Source organism: Artibeus jamaicensis, unplaced genomic scaffold (genome assembly GCF_021234435.1).
Source record: "Artibeus jamaicensis isolate MK-2021 breed Jamaican fruit bat unplaced genomic scaffold, CSHL_Jam_final contig_797, whole genome shotgun sequence".
Lineage (NCBI taxonomy): Eukaryota > Metazoa > Chordata > Mammalia > Chiroptera > Phyllostomidae > Artibeus > Artibeus jamaicensis.
The window spans coordinates 691,809-711,329 of NW_026521977.1; the positions used below are offsets into that span (position 1 = coordinate 691,809).

The 19,521-nt window shown below is 50.8% G+C and overlaps 1 protein-coding gene across 8 annotated transcripts in view; it reads right to left on the minus strand.

The window, feature by feature from the left end:
* Window positions 1-4,561: 4,561 nt before the first annotated feature.
* Window positions 4,562-19,521, minus strand: part of DENND2B (DENN domain containing 2B) — a 163,706-nt gene continuing 148,746 nt past the window's right edge. For 7 of the 8 annotated variants that reach the window (XM_053673161.1, XM_037133821.2, XM_053673160.1 and 4 more), the window contains 9 exons: window positions 18,045-18,122; window positions 17,324-17,464; window positions 13,633-13,781; window positions 9,592-9,769; window positions 9,254-9,295; window positions 8,212-8,323; window positions 6,972-7,211; window positions 5,961-6,047; window positions 4,562-5,340 (listed from right to left, as the gene is read on the minus strand). In XM_053673161.1, coding sequence (XP_053529136.1) covers window positions 5,306-5,340; window positions 5,961-6,047; window positions 6,972-7,211; window positions 8,212-8,323; window positions 9,254-9,295; window positions 9,592-9,769; window positions 13,633-13,781; window positions 17,324-17,464; window positions 18,045-18,122 — 1,062 coding nt within the window. In that variant the 3' untranslated portion in view covers window positions 4,562-5,305. The remainder of the gene's footprint in view (window positions 5,341-5,960; window positions 6,048-6,971; window positions 7,212-8,211; window positions 8,324-9,253; window positions 9,296-9,591; window positions 9,770-13,632; window positions 13,782-17,323; window positions 17,465-18,044; window positions 18,123-19,521) is intronic. The other variant, XM_037133825.2, reaches the window with a different exon arrangement.

The window sequence follows — 19,521 nt, forward strand, 5'->3', positions numbered from 1 at the left end:
GGTAGGTGGAGTCACCTACTTGAGGATCATAGGGATTAAGTAAAATGGAAAGTACTAAGTCTTTTTGACTCTTAGTAACTGGTTTGTAAGTTCATTATGGAAGCAGACAATAAATCTCAACCTTGGTATGAATCACTTAATGGGAAAGTGGCCCAAGCTGAGGGAAAAACAAGACATGCATTTAGGAAACCAATTTGTAAAGGTTAAGCTAAGTGACCTTAGCTTGTTATCTGGGAGAAGAGCCTGGAGAGGCTCTAGATTAGGGGCTGGGCTACATGGAAGAATGGAGACCCGGACCAAGAAAAGGATTCAGAAGACAAATGGGCAGGACTTGGTTACCTAATTTTGGGGCTGATCACAAAATGGTGAGATTTAGGGGTAAGGAAGATGATCACTAGTTCTTTAGTGGTCAGTGTCATTCCCAGGAATTGATAGTTGGCATCCTGTGGTGACTGTCCAGAAACAGGATGGAATGAATAATCCCCATCCCAATACTATACGGAGGTGCAGATGCCATTTCTTGATTTGGGATGAGTGGCTATTGATTTGTTGAGCTTTGGTCCAGCTTGCATACTCATCTACAGCTAACAGCTGGGCAGATTATCTGAGTTCTCTGCAAGCAGTAATGCCAAAGGAGGCTGGGTGACTGAAAGGCACCCAAATAAGTGAAGGACACAGGTAGAGTAGCTGGAACCAAAGGCAGGCAGGTTTTGATTGTAGGTTTCTGTTGAGAGTTAACATGTCCTGTAAGCACAAACTTGCACTGCCCATTCAGCATACACAGAGTTAATCATGTCTTCCCGCACATGGGCATTGGAGCTGTGTCAGATTCCGTAACTCCCAATGTAGCCTTCGACCTTTTGCTTATGTATCTTAAAGGGATTGTAGGAAATGGTATTGCCTCGCATGTTAGGTTGACATAAATTTTCTGTAAGCTAGAATTGCTACAGATATCAGTACTGGCCTAATGTATGCTTTGTTTTCATATAAGCCCTGGACCTGCAGCTGTAACTCAAATTTATGGGAAGTGTGTGCCACATACAGGGCAAAATGAGCTAGGTCTGATTTAAGTTTTTAATTAAAATGTATTACTATTAAATGGCTAGGCCCAGAGCAGTCAGCCTTTGGGGTGAAAACCAACCTGCCCTGCGCACTGGTGGGAGCCGGGAGAGGTGATGTGTGGTCCCCGCATACACTAGAAGGTGGTAACCCTGCGGACCTTCAGGCTTCCGCGGTTACTTCCGTTGGTCTATGCCGCTTGACTTCCACGGCTCCCTAGCAAGATGGACCACACGTCTCCAAAGCCATTTACAAAACGAGACCGGTTCCGGGTTTGCTATGACCGGAAGCCCAGTCGGCGCCTGCTCTGTCTCTTGGCACCCGCTTCCGGCAGAGGGCGGGCCCAGCCTGCCTTGTGCGGCTGGGATCTTTTACTCCGCCAGGCGGGAGGTTTAATTCAGCCCCAGTTCTTGTAGGGCATGGGCCGCCGGTAGGGTGGAAATCACCCTTGCACACTTCAAATCCCGTTTCAGCCGCGTTTAACAGGGGTGGTCTTTGCATATACTTTCAGGACGGAGATTTCCAAACCTGTCAACTTCCAGTTGTCAAAAAGATAATGAGCGCCAACTATGTTCATGGTACCTTGGGCTAAAAAACAAAAAAAGAAACCCCGCACATGAAATGTTCAGGAAGAAAATAAGAGATCTCCGGTGAGGGAGAAAGGCATATTACTTTCATATTAAAAGGTAATGTAAACAGATGAACAGTAACTTTTTAATTGCCATTAACTTGCCCAGTGTTGAAAAGGAGTATTTTCATTCTAGAGTTTTCATGATCTTTGAATTTATACCCACCCTGCTTCCATAAATGGACCACATTAATATGCTTTGGAACTCCTAACAATACTGCAGTGGCTCTAGAAACTACTTTTGTGCACCATCCCTATAGGTTAAAGTGTATGTCTCATTCATGGATCTATGTTACCTCCCAATTTGTTTTATTTTTATTCCTACTTAAAAAAAAAACAACCTACGTATCATTGGAAATGTAATTTGATATACAAGCAGGCTTCAGGTCTGCACATGAACTATACTTAACAAAGGTTGAACTGAGCTGTGGTTGCAATTACAGTGATTTTCTCAGGGTCCCAACTACACCGACCATCATCCAGTGTGAGCCACAGCTGGAGCAGTAATGCTTTCCAAGGACACGCCTTCAAAACACTGCCTTTCAAAAGCCAGACTCCTCATTCTGACACTGCAGTTTACCTGCATTGATTACTTAACTGAAAGGAATGTTTAGAAGGATAGAATAGGGCAGCCTGGCCTTCTTTTAAAAAGTTACTAGACTGATTACAGGAGAAAACCCAGGGTCTTCCTTGACTCCAGAATCGAGGAGGGCTGACATCCTATAGGCACTGGGACTTCCGGTGGAGGGGACAGCCCTGCCTTGTCCCAGAGCGACTGCAGCAGGGCTGGCAGGAAGGCACTGTTAAAGGGTGCTTGTTCTCAAAGGAGGCAGTGCCATCATGGGCAGGGAGCAGGGAAGCACCTAGGAATACTAGCAGCTGTCCCGCAATGACTAGGTTCCTTAACGAAAAGGAAAACCTACCGTAGACTAACTCTATTTACATGTGTTCAATAAGTTTTGTGGGTTTTAAGTCAGTTTTCACATCCTTCTGTTTCCCAGGATTCCAAATACTGTCTAAGCCAGGGGAGCTCACATTGTGTTTTGTTAAGAATATTACCCCAAATTGTTCATTTCATAAAACTCTCTTGCACTGGCAACACCTACTCAGTCGAATCTGAGTTTCTCATACAACACTTTCATCTGCCTGTGTGTATAGCTGTTGCAGTCCCAGCAACTCTGTGAACAGGTATAAATGTAAGACTCACTGTATTTTCTGGCGCACTGTGCCCCAGCATGTAGTTATTTAAACACATGTTATGAAATATTTCCTTTTATTTCTCCCCTTTTATAGTTAAGATATGTTTGGGTAGGTTATATTATCTATGAATTTCATTTCAGGATAGTAAAGGGGAGGAATTATGGTATTTCCTACAGAAAAGGCAAGTGAGTGCTGGATCTGACGGGGTTGAGAACCATCTGTTTAGGGGTCTGGAGATCATGTGAAAGCCGAGTGTAGAAAGAAGCCCTGAGCATTTTTCATCAACCCCAAACCAGGTGTCCTGGACATACTCACCTCTACCATCCCTGTAGACTTCAGTACCCATGGCAGTCCCTGTATGGGCCCTTGCAGTCCACTCTCAACCACTACGTGCCAGTATCGGTTTTCTGGATTGGGATGAGAGCTGTGGCCACAGAAGGAGGAAGAAATCCCTAGGACTAATCTTAGGTCTTTAAGATTTTACAGATACATAAACGTTTCTAATCCCCCCCCCAAAAAAAACCCTTACACCTATATATACCTTGCGATCTGATCTATACATCGATTCTTTGAAGCCACATTAAAAAAGAGGGAGAGAAAGGAGGAAAAATAGCACCTTTTGGAAACTCTACTATTTATTATTAAGGAATCCACTTTTATGACTGTCAATAAGCCCAGGCTGCATAACAGTGGCACATTCAGGAGGTAACTGCACCCCGCTTTGGACTTTCTGGTTGTAACCACTATCTTCTCTCCCTACCTCAGCTGAAAACCCAGACTCCTGAGGCCTCAACCCCTGCCCTTCTGTTCCTTCTTGGAAGATGCCAAGACCAACTATGTAAGGGGCTTTTTAAAAAAAAAAATTGTTTCATGTAGGAGGCTTTTCAAAGGAGAAGATAATGCTCTACTTTGCTTTGAGGTAGACAGCAACCTCAGGTCAATGGAGATGTAGCGAAGGAGGAAAGGGAGCTAAGGATGGGACTGTCTCCTGCTTAAGTAGGCAAGGGTGAGGGTGGGAGGGTAGGGAAACTATGGTTCAAACCCTGCCAGACCCAAACCCCACCACTAATGAACACAGTTCCAACTTCATACCTCTACTTGATATGGTCAAGGTCTGCGCTCTGTGAAGGCCTTGGGTGAAAAGAAAGACTAAGCCACCCATATTCCCCCATCCTGCTTCTTTCTCTCCTTGCTCCTCCACGGAAGGTAGTAAAACTTTTTGTATTCGAGCCTAGGGTTTCAACAGAAATAACTACTCACAGAGTTACATGAAAGAGCCCTAGGCTCTCAGCAGACCTATCAGCAAGCCCTGGGTTGGCTGCAGCTGGGCTTCTTCACTCCACCATTGTCGGGATAGTCAGTGATGTCCTAAGGGCTCCCTACTGAATAGGAGAATGTTAAGATCCACCTACTAGCGGCGCCAAAGGGCAATGAGAAAGAATTTTCCATCACTGGAAACAGCAACAGTCTGAACAGTTGCCGAACCAGAGCAAGGATTAGGTATTTTCTAACCAAAAGACTAGTCATACACAGACCACAACCCAGTTTCTAAAGCTGAACTCTTAATCAAGTACTCAATTCCCTGCATGATGGCGTTTCATCCCTAACTGGCCTATCTCAGCCTATCGCCCAGGAGAGAAAGTTCTAGACAATGAAGCCAAGGAACACATGGGGCCTGGGCCCAAACAACTGTACACTGTTTATTGAGAACACCCGTAGACGGTGGGAAGGAGGGATGCCCTGTACCGCATCATGGCTGCCACGACTAGAAGCTGGGCCCGGAGAGCACTGGCAGAGCTGGGGGTGGGCTTCCCACGACTCACTGACCATCACCAAGGTGGGAGGCACAAGATGGGAAGGCCAGGCCCAAGAGCCTGGTATCATGCTGCAAATGGGGATTGATTGACCTTTGTCCTTCAAAAACAGAGGGTTAGGGGAGGGGGACAACTAAGAAAAAATAAAAACTCTAGAAAAAATATTTTTAAAATAGTCCCCCTGTACATAACAAGACGGCATCTGCTCTCCACGGCCCGAGACTGGCAGCAGGGGCCTCAGGCAGGCAGGCCAGGAGCCGTGAGGGGAAGGTCAGTGGTTTGGCTGAGACAGTCAGCTGCACATCATTGGCCAGTCACCAGCACCCAGCAAACTTCATCCATGCTCGGGCAGGGCAGGAAAGCACCCGGCCCCTTGGGAATATACAAATATTTACCAGAATCTCTTTGCTTGTTACAAAAACAGATAAGAAAGCTTACAGCAGATTATTTACAAACAATATCTGGGATATCACGAAGGCAGAGGTGGCCTGGCCTGGAACGGTGGGGTCTGTGGGGGCAGAGCAGCCCAGAGGGTCCCAGGCTGGGCCCCCACCCCAAGCTCCAGGCTCTGCAAGGCACTGAACTCTGTCACTGGGAAAGGGGCTTAATTCTTCTTGTGGAGGAACTTCATTTTGTTGCCTGTGGGTCAGAAAGGACAAGAGTGAGAATATTTCAGTAGCACTTCTTCTAACAACCCTAACCCTCCCAGTTGGAAAGAAAGGATTAGAAAGACTGAATTAGAGCTGTGAGAGATCTGCCCCATAGTAGGGAAAACACTCTGGAGCTCCAGCGAGGGCACTGTATTAATCACTGTTTGGCTCATTGCAGGCATTAAACTTCTTTGGCCTCAATTTCCCTTTACACTGAGACACTATGATCTAACTGGCTGAGCGCTTTGAAGAGAGTAGAGGTTTTCAGGGACGGGCACTGCCACACTGCTGGTCTTGTGTACCCCTCGTGGCCCAGAGGAAAGCTCTCTGGTCCTAGCGGCCCTCCTGCTCACACAGGAAGCAGTGCGCCCAGAAGACCCAGCTCAGGGAAGGATCTGTGGTGTCTCTTGGTTCTGCAGTTTAGAAAATACTGTGCTAAATGCCCTTGGAGCCCTGGGCTGAGAACCTTGTCTTCACCAAGGGATCTCTTCCTGTTCTGTCTATAGCCCCACTATAAATACCCACTGGCACTGGTTTGGAGCAGTTCAGGGTACAGATCCCCCTGCCTCCTCCCTTGTTGGTGAACATCTCAATGACAGGGCTACTTACCCAAACCTCGGAGAAACTTATTCATTCCACTCTGCTCAGTGTCTGGGAGTTCCTCTAAATACTGCTCTACTCGTTGCTCAAAGAGGCCTGGGGAAGAGGAGAAACAGGAGCAAGGGACAGAAGAGTCACTGGAAGAAGGGAAGAGGAGGCCTACCGAAGGGAGCCCATAGGGCACAGATCCCCAAATGGGAAAAACCAAGGATCTGCAATTATAATTTACAGGAGCATCTTAGAATTCAGACTGGCTCATCAGCACTACCATTAATGAGATCTCACTGGTGTTCACTGCTCATAGACCAGAGGCCCTTGAAACCTTGCTTCTAGGTGCACATCCCTGAGCTGCATATGGTGAAGGTGCTATTCTCCTTCCTTTCAAAGGTGTCCACCTAGCTGCCCCTGGTGGACATCTTCTCTAGTTCCTTTGAGACCATCCTATGATGTTGTTTCAAAAAGGTTTCCAGACTAATGGAAAGTATTAGTGGACAGAAGAACCCTCATGTTAGACAAAAAAAATCTTGATGAGGTAGAAAAGCCCTAGAGTGAGCAGAGCTGATGAAGTAACTGGAGGTAAGATGGCCTTCTGCTCTGAATGCACTGTGCCACCAACCTAAGACAGAGAGCACTAGCTCAATTCTCTCTAAGGGCCTGCCCAGCCTTGGATTCTCAGACCACCCTCCCCCTAAATTGCTCTGTGCAGCTTTTTTCTCTGAATAAGAAGGGTGTTTGAGGAAAGGCTGGGCAACCAATGGCATGCCGCTCTTGGAGGACACCAGCCCCACTCTCTAGCCATGTGGCTGCAGCCTGTGCACAGCCTTGTGCAGGCATATCCTGGGACAGGGGAAGGAAGCTCCCTTGGAAGTTTCTAGCAGAAGAAAAGGGATGTCGGGAAGCCTGGCCCTGGCCAATACCCAACAGCTTCCACCACAGTGCCTAGTTATGCAGCCCTGCTGGTGGCAGAAAAGCTAGAGAAGAAGATCCACTGCTCCCAACCCCAAGCTCTTCTAACCTTACCCTTTGCCCGACACTTTCTTAGCTCCCTGTCTTGGATGAAGCCAGCAAACATCTGAGACTCCATAAAAACCTCGAGAAAACGGCGGATGCTTTTGGAGGCCACAGATTTGCGGAAGGCTTCTCGCTGAAAGGCCCTCTCCCCCTTCTCACTCGGGGTCAGGAAGAGGGAGTAGTGCCCCACTGTCTCCACAAAGAACCGGATAAACACCTCTGACACCAGCCCATTGAGGGTATTACATTCTGGAAGAGAAAAGAAAATGTCTGAGGTTCAGGTCAAGAGCCTGCCACCTCTAACCTCCACCCTTCACCTCCAGCTGGTGTTGTCACTCTCTCCTCAGCAAAATTCCCAGCCAGATCCACTTGTCTGTTCTTTTTTTGTTTAAATTAAATTAAATTAGATTATTTTTAGAGAGGGGAAAGGAGGGAGAGAATCATCAATCTGTGGTTGGCTCTCACACGCTCCTCAACCAGGGTCCTGGCCTGCAAACCCAGGCATGTGCTCTGACTAGGAATTGAACTGGCAACCCTGTGGTTCACAGTCCGGAGCTCCCTCCACTGATCTATACAAGCCAAGGCCACTTACCTGTTCTTGAAACTATCTCCTGTGCTCCTGAGCTTATAACTTGCCCACAAGCTGGGAGGCTGAAAACTGTGCTCTGAACATGGAAGCTGGAAAACACTTGCTAGATGAACGAAAGTGGAAATCAGAGGCCAGAAGACCCCTTTCCCCACACCCTCATCCTTGGTGGTTTTCCCAGCTTCGCAGGAAGAGAAAGTTCCCTCTATCTCCTCCAACAGCTAGAGGCAAAGCCTGAGAAGGAGGAATAACTAGTTTCCTGTTAGCAAGAAGAGTCTTTATAGCTGTCTCATGTCTTTGGGTTTTCCTTCCCCAATCTCCTGAGGTAGAGAAGAATTAGGGGAAAGAGGGTAGCTTTGTAGCCTGGACGCCTGAGAAGCAGCCCCAATTTTGTTATGTTCCTGAGCTCCCTCTGATGAAATACCACACTGATTCTCTCAGACCTAGCCAAGCCGTAACTCCCTGAACCCCACTGCGGGGGTGGTGGTGGGGGGGTGGTGCCAGAATTCCAGGCTTGAGTGAGGTCAAGGTGCTGCAATTGGAACCTCATCAGCCAGAAGGGTCTGGTGCACAAAAGCACCAGGGCCCCAGCCCCTAGAGGCCCAGACTCAGAGCGGAGGGAGCCTGGGGCCAGAGCTGCATGCCGCAGCAAGGTGCACTCACCATCATCGGAGTCACTGTCAGAGTCCTGGGAGATCAGTTCGTTCTTCCTCTCCAGAGCCTGCTCCAGAGCCGCCTGTAACTTCCTAGGTAACAACGTGTCTTCATCATCCATCTGCAGGAGAAGGAAAATCCAATCATAGCCGACAATGACTGGGCACTTACCATGAGCTTAGATATACATTTAATTCTTCCAAAAACCTGACACTGTTTATCAACCTCATTCTAAGAGAAGAAGTTGAGGCATAGAAACCTATCCAAGGTCACACAAAAAGTGGTAGAGTAAGTGGCATTCACAGGACCAGCTAAGGGCTCCCACCCTGGCACCCTGAAGTCTCCCCAGTTCCTCCATCTTCGGCTCCAGGTGGGAAGCACAGTTTGCTTGGGGTGGGGGGCTGTGGCCCAGCCTGTTTCAGGTATGAGGTTAGGCTGTCATTCCTGTCTCTACAATCTGGTTCAGTGTCCACGCTTGATGCCTTCCCCCCGGAGTCGTGGTTCTGTCAAGGCCGTGTAACGGACTGTACACTCCCAGAGGGTATGGCATAGGGCTGTGCTCTTTGTAGAGAGCCGCGGGACTGCCACGACTGACGAAGGCTTTTTGAAGTTGACAACAATCGCAAACCTCTACATTCCATGGCATCCTATGCATCCTGTGTAATCAACCCCCAGCAACATTTCAAGGCCAATGCTATCACCATGCCTGGTTCAGAGATGAGAACTCTGGCTTAGAGAAGAAGCTCAGAGGCCTCTGTCCAAGAGGTGGCTCAAAGATGGCAGAGCCCAGAGGCCAAGTCTTTGGACTTCCAGGCCCTGTTCTTTGCACTCCCACATTGCCTTGTAGAAGCTGATGATGCCAACCAGAAAGGCTGATCCTGCTGAGGCCAAGATTTCCCAGATCAGCTTCTCCCACCCTTGTCTCTTCAGTGCATATGGAACCCAGAGAGCTCAACAAGCAGGCTGTGGAGGTTGAGCAGTGTGTGTGACTGTTGGCTGCTCTGGAGTCTGCACCCCAGGCGGGTCATATTCTGTGGCGTCCCGCTCTCACCTGTCGGATGAATCTGTCAGATCCCAGGTTCACCATCAGTGCCTGAGAAAAAGAGTCATTAGCAACAGCGATTTGGGGTATGAACCCCTGCAATGCCCTCCCCAGGCCTCCAGCCCCCCAGATTCCCAGGGTCAGATAACAGGAATAACTCCAGCTGGGGGCAGCCCGCCCAGGGAGAAAGAATAAGAGCTGGGAAGAGAGGCCCAGGGGTCACGAATGAGAAGATGCCGGTGCTTTTCTCCCCTCCACTCCCCGCTGCCCTTCCCTCCTGGGGGTTTCTGTCCCTTCTGTCCATTCCTTCTTCACCCTGCCCCCAGCTGGTTCCCCAGGTGGCCCACCTCCTCCACAGGCAGTTCCTTCAGTTTGGGAAGCGAGCTGGAGAGCAGGCCAACCAGGAAGGGGGTGGGACAGCAGACGATGTCAATCATGGAGGCCGGGAGGACAGGAATAAAGGTGTGCTGCCAGGAGAAAGGGTAGAGCAAGGCCACCACGGCATGGGAGCAGCTGGACAGGGTGCTGGCAGACAAAGAGAGACAAAGCGCCTGAACGCGGGCCAGCACCTTCAGCAAAGGGAAGTCAGAGCCTGCAGGGACTCTGAGCACCCTTTTATGTTAAACCTCCCAATGCTACAACAGTACAAGCTAATGGGGCTCAGACCTGCTTGGGACCCTGCAGGCCAGTGAAGCCCCCACATTACCACCGGTCAGGGCCCCAAGGACACTGGTTCTACCCTCTTTGGTGACTGTCTAGAAACAGCCAGGAAGGTATGCAGCAACGCCTGAACACACAAAGGACTCACACGCCCTCAACCCCAAAAGGGCCACCCAAATGCATAGGCAGGGCTGAGTAGTGCAGGAGCAACAGCTCAGGCCAGGGAGTACAAAGATGAAAGGAGGAAGAGCGGATCACAGATTCATGGAGTATAAGAGCTGGAAGGCCCTACAGAGGTCATCTCATCGATTCCACATATACAGCTGGGGCCACCGATCCCCAGGGTCCGTTTGGTCATTAGGAGCAGAACTACAACACACTCAGACTTCCTGTCCCCCCGCCCAGCACCACTTCTCCTGCTCTGCCCTCTATCCATCCCTTCCTCCCCTCAATTAAAAAAAGTGGTCCGAGAAGCACTAAAAGAGGTGAGGGGGCTGGCACCATTCTTACCATCTTTCCTCTCAGGCTTCAAAGAAGGCCACAGGTATCAGTGGGGTCACCTCTCTTGTGGCCTGGAGGGGGCTCCAGGCCTCTATACCCAGGTGCACCACAGGGCTGGCCATCTGAGCCAAATGACCAATGGGAGCCAGAGGGTACAAAAGCAGCTGCACACTCCCCAGGTGTGTTGAGGGCTGATGAAGGGCACCAATAAACACAGGAGACACTTGGCTGAACTGTCAGGAGCAGAGTCAAAAGCCCTCCCCTAGGGACATTACTGACAAGGGGACAGCAGCTGACAGTCGAGATCACTTTCAAGCTTGACTTGTCCACCCTGCCCTCCACCTCTGTTGGCTCCACGTATTAGCCATAAAAATCTGGTCTCTACAGGATCAGCTTCAAGTAGAGACTCCTGCCCTCTCACAACTAATGAATGCCTCACCAGTCAGAAGACATGGTTCTAATCCACAACAGAAACAAATCCTCTCTTCTAGAAAGACCTCTGGATGTTCACGAGCGTTTTGTCAGCCAGTGCCTTGCTTGGCTGCCCTACCACCCTAGGGACACCTATAATGCTGCTGAGCCTGAGGCAGAGACAGATGTCCTGGCCCTGACGTCCTTCCCCTGGGAACAGCAGCTCCCCACACCCCAAGAAGAGCCATTTAAAAATATCTGGAAAAGGCTGTCTCAGGGCCTGGGGACACACTGATCTGCACCATCTCCTCCCAATGGGCCTTGGGAGGCAGAGGGCTTTGTGCACCCCCTTGGTCCAATTACCACAGAGCCTGGGCATGTGTATGTCCATGCATACACATGTGGGCGCACACCCCCCCATAGACATCAGAGCCAAGTCAGGGGGACAGAGGACTTGTGGAAACCCTAAAACGTGAGCAATGGAATGTGAGCAGGCTGCACTTCCTGAGCCCTGGTCGCAGTCCAGCCTGTGTGCTATCCCTGGCCATCCCTGGTCAGAGGCAGGCCTGGGGCAGGAGGACATCTTTGCTAAGATCGAAGAATGGGAGAACTCGAACACTGAGCCTGGCCGGGAACAGAACCCTGGGGCATTTTCCTCCCAGACCGGTCCTGCCCTGGGAATGTGCTCTAAGGCAGCTGCAGCCACAAGAAACAATAGCTGTATTCATAGCCCTGCTGGAATTGGGCTAAGGCTGGGTGGGGGTGGCAAAGAGGAGACTCTGCCCCCCTGAGGGAATAGAACCTTCAGGAAAAGAAGCCTCAGGGTCCAAGCTCCATTAGGGGCACAGAGGGGGCACAGAGGTCTGGCCAGACCAAAGCCTCTCAGCTGGGCAGCTGGGGGCTTGCTGGTGGACAATGAACATGGAAGGCAGAGAGGTGGTAGGGCAAGCAGGGCCTGTGGAGCTGCTGTATCCGGCTAGTTCCAGCTGCTGGCTCGGCCCCTTCGCAAAAGCCTGACCGGCCCACAAAATAGACAGGACTGTGGAATAGAGAGACATTGAGGCTATGATGGGAAATGAGGGGAAGTTTTCATCTAAACCGGGAATTTTCTGGAAAGTCACAGCTTTGGTTTTTCCTCCTTCATCCTTCTCCTGGGCTGAAGTGGGGCCTCGGTCCTTGCCCCAGTGGCACGTGGGAGTCCATTGTTCCTGCTCCCTCGTCACCCCTCACACACACAGACAGAAATACCTCAGGGATCCGGGGCTCAGTGGGGGACAGACAGGAGAGTTTTCCTTTCTGCCCCTCCTCATATCAGCACCTGGCCAGTGGTATGGCACATGGCAGGTAGCAGGTAGCTTAATAGATACCTGAATGAATGAATTCTACTACCTTAGAGAAACTACTGCTTCCTGTGGTGGGTTCTTTAACAAAAACACAAAGTGCTGCCAAGATCTCCTGCTCTCCTTGTCTGTCCCACCCCCCACACATACTCTCTGCTGCGGTCTAAATGTCTGTGTCCGCCCAGATTCACATGTTGAAATCCTACCCCCCAAACATGACATTAGGGGGTGGGGCTCTGGAAGGCACTTAGGTCATGAGAATGGAGCCCTCATAAATGGGATTAGTGTTCGTACACAGAGCCCCCCCAGAGTTCCCAAGCCCCTGCCACTGTATGAGGGCACAGTGAGGAGGCACCGGCCATGACCCAGGAAGCGGGCCCTCGCCAGAACTTGACCATGCTGGTCCTTGACCTTAGACCTCCAGTCTCCAGGACTGTGAGAAATACATTTGTGTTGTTTATAAGCCACCTAGTCTGTAGTATTTTGTTACAGCAGCCTGAACAGATCAGACACTCTTTTTGTTTTTAAATGCTGGCTGCCTAGAGGAGCTTGGCTTCTTCTGGAACACCTCAAGTCCAGTGACATGCCTGCCACCCCTCCGATGGCCACAACCAGATCTTGGCACCTGAAGCTCCTCTAAAACCATAAATGCCAACACTTCGGACCCAGACCTGGGCTCCCTCCAGCTCTTTCCCATTCCTCACAAACCAGCCTCTCTGTCTCACCAACACCTCCAGCTCACTCACACCATCTTGCTCCCTTTCCTGGTCTCACTGAGGCCAGCATTCCTGCAACCGCTCCCCCTGCCCCTCACGCTCAGTGCGCATCTAGTCCTTCTCCACAAAGCCCCAGGTGCCTGCCCTGGGTCACTGCAATCCATTGACTTCTCCAGGTGACACCCTCGATGGCGCCTTTGTGGACGGCCCAGCGCTCCTCGCACCACACCTACCCCCAGGCAGTGCCCTGGCCCCCTCTTCAGGGCGACTCTTCTGAGGGCTCAGCAGTCTCCTCTAACTCAGCACCCAGCAGAGATGGCCTGGCCTCCCCTCCAGTGGAAACGTGGCCATCAGCCAGACATCTCCTTACCTTCCTACATAAATATATGGGGAAGGGGGGGCAAAAGTAGGTTTACAGTTGTTCACATGGAAAATGCTACAATAACAAATAAACACTAATACAAGAACAAACTCTGTGTCTCACATATTCACAACTGTAAACCTACTTTTCCCAACGCCCTATTTGTACCTGCACAACCTGGGCTGTTACAGAAGTGTCCCTCCTCTTCCTCAGGTCAAGTCCTCCTTTGGCTCTCAATCCTGCCATCCTGTGTGCTCCCCAACACTGTCCCTTTGGCCTTTACCCACCACATACACTCACACACAGGGGCTGGCAAGTACCAGGGCTTGTAAATACATGCTGGAGGAATTAATGAATGTGCCTTCCCCCCATCCTTCACCTCGCCCTACTAGGTCCTACCTGAGCTTATCTGCCACAAAAATGACCCGGCGCTCCAGCAGCAGTGAGGCAAAGATTCGGATCAGCTGGCGCACACTGAGGCAGGTAAAAAGGCACTCAAAGTCGACATGCTCCAGCCGGGAGTCCATGGGCCGACGCAGCTCCAACACCTGCAGGGGAGTGACGGGGCAAGTGGGTCAAGGCAGGCCAGGTGGGTGCCACTCCCAGGTCCTCCAAACGTGAGGGGGCGCTGGTTTCCCTCCCTCCCCTCTCTCTCCCAGGGTCACCAATCTACCCCACTATGCAACAAGGCCCTGTCTCTCCCACCCCTCAGACCGCAGCTCTGCTCCCTGTTGGATACCCAATCCATAGGCCAGAGGGCTGGTTCCATGAGTTTGGGGAGGCACCAGCAGGAAGCCTGAGGGCCGCACATCAGGCTCTCAGGAAAGCGGGGAGGAGAGCCGAGTGCTCTCACAGATACGGAGAATATACGAACAGCACAGTTTGATCTGTTGGGTCCTCCCCATGCTCTTGCCCACCTCCCCAAGCAAACGTCTTGGCCCCGGGACTGAGCAGACTTCACAACTGATGGCTGCTCCTGAGGCCAGAGGAAGAGCAACATCTCCATACCCCAGGACTCTCTTCACCACCTCCGGAAAGGCAAAGCGGTGTCCTTGTGGCCATGTCCCCTCCCTTTCCTGCCATCCTAGCCTCTCTCCCCATCAGCCTATCTAACCCCTGTGCCAGGGAGAAGAGCACAAGGGAAGGGCTGGCTGTTCTACAGCCTTGCCAGGAAGCAGGACTTTCTTCATCAGGGTCAGACCTAGCAATCTTTCCTCCAAAGAGGTTGCAAGGCCACTCCCAAGGTCGGTGCCATGGCACTGAGAGCCACTTCCCTGGGCACAGTCACGAGGGTGGAGGATAGCAGCTGACCCCAGCAGTGTGAGCAGGGGGAGCTGCTGGCCTCGGGCCACACCAAAGCGCCATCAGGGGATTGCCCAAGCTTACCCTAGGCACCTCAACAAACGTGCCCAGCATGGACATGCAGGCTTCCTAAGGACCAGGGTGAAAAACAAATTCCCTCTTATTGTCCTGTGGTGTCCTGTGGTATCAGAGCTCTCTTCAGGAGCTTTTACCCACATCATCTCATTGGGGCCTCGGGGTCTAAGCAAGTGAAGTTCTAACTCTTAGCTCATTATTCACCCCTATGAGCCCCAGAGAAGCAGCAAAATGGGCACAAGTCACCCTAATAGTCTGTTTATACTGTGTCTCCCCAAAGGATGCTGAACTCCCAGAAGACTTGGTGCTGGGTACGTAACAGGGACTGAGCTAGAGTTCCCCCCAAATGGAGAAAAACCCCATAGCTAAGGCTTGGGGGATGAGGGAAGTAGAGCAGGGCCCTTGGGAGTTACTTTGCGCATCTGAAGAACTTGGCTAGTGTTTTACCAATGTTAAGTGGCTGTGCCTGCTGGGAGGAGGGGGATGCATGATGGGATGGGCCTGACTCTAACCCTGCACGCGAGGTAGCCAGAGGGGCTTGCTACACAAGAGAGAGCAGAAAGGCAATGAGCTCTACATCCAGGGACCAAGCTGCCCTGGACTAACAATGGCAGCCAAGAGAGGCAGAAGAAACAGGACTACTGGCAGGTGTAACCCAGTGTGGGAGGAGTCGGAAATGGGATTACCGAGGAAGATCCACGCTGGAACTTAAACAGAGGCAAGGGGTGGCCCTGCTCTCCTGACCAGGTGGCTGGGGAAGGAGAATCCTCTTGGCCACAGGTTTAAAAGAGTGAAAAAGGATTCCTGGGCCCACCATGAGGACGCAGTTTGGGATTAAAAGCAGGAGCCTAGCTAGCTGAGCACTGATGACTAGAAGAAGCCAGAATACAGATGGGAATCTGCCCAGCTAAGCTACAGACTTCTATTTCTTTTCCTGAGACAGTACTCCTGACTGGCCTAGTTTTGCAAGGGGGACAGGACTGTGTGTTTGTATGTGTGTTTGGGTTTTTTTTTTGTTTCTAAAGGAAGGGCAATTTAACAGCAGAATCCCACCATTCTAAACCTGTATAACTTTTGAATAAATAGCTCCTTTCCTTTTCATAAGACTCGAACTGGGGTCATGGTTCTCATTGGTGGCAGGCATTAAAATCTAAAGCAATAGAACCCGGGGGTTCTGTTACAGGTATACCTGAAATGCTCAGTGCCTGTGGGTTGAAGGAATCCCGTATCACATTATGCCAGGGACCTTTGCACTGGTCCTGTCTTTGCCAGGAGAAGCCATAGTGAGGCGCCCCCACTCTGCCTCCTGAGAGCCTTCATGTCGTCCAAGACGCTCTGCTCTGAAGCTCAGAGCCCTGCATTCCTACCACCTGAGAGGCTGGGCGCCCTTCGGGGAGTGAGAATTCACCCAGGCAATTCTGTGACCTAGGCCTCCACGCATCTGATCTCTCCTTCCTTCTTGAGATGCCTCCTGGGGTCCCCAGCCCCACCCTCTCCTGGTACTCCTCCTAGTCTCCATCCTGGGCTGCTGAGGAGGGACTGAGGAGGGCTGAGGCCTGGGCTCTCTTCCCTATCTACACTCTGTCCCTATCTACACTCTGTCATCTCAGGCATCTTAAATATAACATGCACAAAATTGAACTTGACCTCCTCAAAACCTGCTCCTTCATCAGCTTACCCTGCTGCTCAAGCCAGAAAGCTGGGAATCAGCTTTAAAATCTCCCTAAACTAATTCCCTATTTCTAATCAAACACAAAGTGCTCTTGATCCTAATTCTCAAATGCATCTCAAATCCAACCACTTCTTGTCATTTCTACCACAGCTTAATCCAAGCAAATATCATCCCTTGCCCACACTACTGCCCTACAGGGACCCTCCTTTCACTCCAGGCCCTTATCTGCAGAATAGCCAGGGTGAGGTTTTAAACACTTATCTCAGATCTTATAACCCCTCTTCAGAGAACATTGAAAATCCTTACCATGGCCACACAGGCACACTATGATTTGACCTCTCCACCCCTGCTCACCACCTTCAACCACCTTGGCCTTTTTCCATTCCTTGACAAGCACACACATTTCCCCAACTTTCACCTTTGCATGCGCGGTGAAAGGCCAAGGTGGCCTTTCCCTCTACCTGGAATAACCTTCTCCCATCATACCCTTCCTCTTCAGTCTCCCTCCTCCCACTTCATCTAGTTGACTCTACTTACCTTAGGGCCTAGTAAAATGTCACTTCCTTAAAGGAGGCTTTCCCTGGCCTCCTAATCTAAAGCAGATCTCTCATAACAAACTCTCACTCCTGTGCTTTCAGTTGGCACTTAACACACTTAGGAATTATCTATTTACATGTACAAGTATTTATCTAGCATCAGTCACTCCCACTAGACTACAGACCCCACAAGGACAGAACTGTGCCCCTCTTTGACTTCAGGCAGGACTGTGCCCCAAGGTCTGGCATGACCCCAGACTATGAGTGAACACACAGTAACCATTTGGTGAATGAAGAAGAAGAAGAGGGAAAGTGGTGTGCAGAGAGCTGGGCAGAGAGTTGGCAGCTCTGTCACTCTTCTTCAGTCTGTATTGATGAGGCCATAAACATGACGCGCAAGGATGAGGCCATGCTCCGCACCTCCTGCAGACTGTACCCGTGGCTGGACAGGACAGGCTCCCACCCCAGTCCCTAGTCTGAGAGACGAGGCAACAGAAATCCCTACCTCGTTGCCAGCACCTGGCAGGAATGTCTTCACTTTGATGGTCTTCCCGGGAGCAGGGAAGGGTGACTCCATGAGACTTCTCATGAAGGGATAAACCAACGCAGCGGAGATCCCACGACGTCGCTCCACCTCGTCTAGGACCTGTGCCCACCACCAGCAGCCCAAAGAGGAAGAGTGTCAGGGTGCTGCCCTTCCTTCCTCTAGGCAGAGAGAGGGCAGCTCGGCATCTGACCAGCCTAGGCCAACAGTTGGGATACTAGGGGGCTACCTTTCCAGGAGCTTCCCACCCTCTCTTCTCATCTCCCTTGGCACTCAGTGACCATTCTGCCCCACTAACCAGTCCTTGCCTCAGGCATCAAGAGCTGAGTAGCTAGGCAAAGGAAATACCACTTGAGAGTCAGGTCCCTGGGCCCTTGGCTTCCCCAAGGTGGTCTCTATCCCCAAGAAATCTGTCTCTGCCCATGGCCCAAGGTGGGCCATGGCATTAGCAGACATGGCTAGTACAAGAGCTGGGGCAATGCCAGCTGGCTGGATGAGGAGCCAGGCTTGGGAATCGGGAAGGAGCCAGAGAGCTTGCTTGCACTTGCTCTTGCATGCTCTCATTCTCTCACCCTCACACTCACACACACAGGTGGTTTTCTCATCTAAGCTGGCTGCAGATGCTCCTGTGGGAGCTGTCAGCTCGGGGGAGGGGGAAGGAAGTAAGCCAGAGCCCTCTTACCTTGGAAAACAAGCCGAAGCAGCCAAGGCGGCTGATGACACAGTATACCTCTGGCAGCCGGGGGCCTTTCCCGCTTGGCTGGGTGGGGGCGAGGAGGAAGAAGAGGAAAGAGACACAGACACAGGGAATGCATGATTACTATATCTGGCTCCTCTTCCTTGGAAGCTGAGAACCAAGGACTACTCTTCTAGAGGAAGAAGGAAAACCCCCTCTTCTAAACCTTCATTCAACCAGGCCCCGAAGGAGAGGCTGCTGTTCTTGGGGGGCAGGCTTCAGCAGCCTCTGGTGGGCCTTCCAATCCAAGGTGCCAGGTTCCTGCAAAGCTCTTCACAGGCTTACCCTGCTCCCAGGAGGACAGTGATAGGCACAAAGAACAAAGCAGTTTGGCAGAGGCTATAGTATGATTTGTGGATTTACATCTATTAGGCTGGAACCCCTAAGAACGCAACGGTAATGAGAGGAACTTGTGTACATTCTTAGCAGCAAGCTCTGTAGTCTTCCGTCCCCCCATCGGGGACATTCTGAAAAACATTCCTTCTCTCAGTTGCTCTTTTCTCCTTTTCCCTGATCCGTTCCTACTGTAGGAAGGCTAAATGGTAATAGAGAAGGGAAGCAAGCTACTGTTTACTAAAAGTTTACCAGCCTTGGCCAGGTAGCTATGTGAGTTCGAGTGTCATACAGATATTCAAAGATAGTGGGTTTGATCCCCGGTCAGGGCACATACAAAATCAACCAATGAATGCATGAGTCAGTGCAACAACAAATCGACGTTTCTCTCTCTCCCCCTTTTCCTATCTCCCCATGTCTCTCTCTCTCTCTCAAGCCAATACTTTAAAATAAAATTTTTTTTTACCATATCTGAGTCCTGGGCTTGCTACACTACTGAGGCAAACCTATGAGATAAGCACTATTATCCCCACTTCATAGATGAGTAAACTGAGTTTAAAATATTAAGCTATTGCTCAAGATCATGTATCTAAAAGTCATGGAACCAGGAGTCTGTTTTGGCCTCCAAGTTGCTGTTTTACCTCTAAGGCATGCTATTTTCCGACAGGAAGAAAGAGAAAAGGGCTCAAAGACTCAGGATAGAGATATGCTACAAGAGTAGAGGAGAACAAAGAAAGTCAGAGATTTAAAAGGCGGGCAGCAGCAGGAGTTGTGCACCAAGACCTCCCCATGTCTGGAGCCCCCGGTGCAGGCTGAGGTGCATCCACAGGAGTCTACTGCTCCAGCCAGGGGCTGGCAGGGCTCTGCGGCTGCCTCAGGCTCAGAAGCCTGAAGTGCCTGGCAAGGCCTGGTGGGGACGGATGAGAGCAGCAGGTGCTGGCCCCTCATGCAAGCTGCTAAGCAAATGCAGATGGGGCTATTTCAGTCTTCAAACCTGCTGGCCACACGTCACAGATATAAAGAGAAGGCAGAATCTGTTTTTGTCCATATTAGGCCTGAAACTCACTCCTCGATCTTTCCCTCTCTCCCG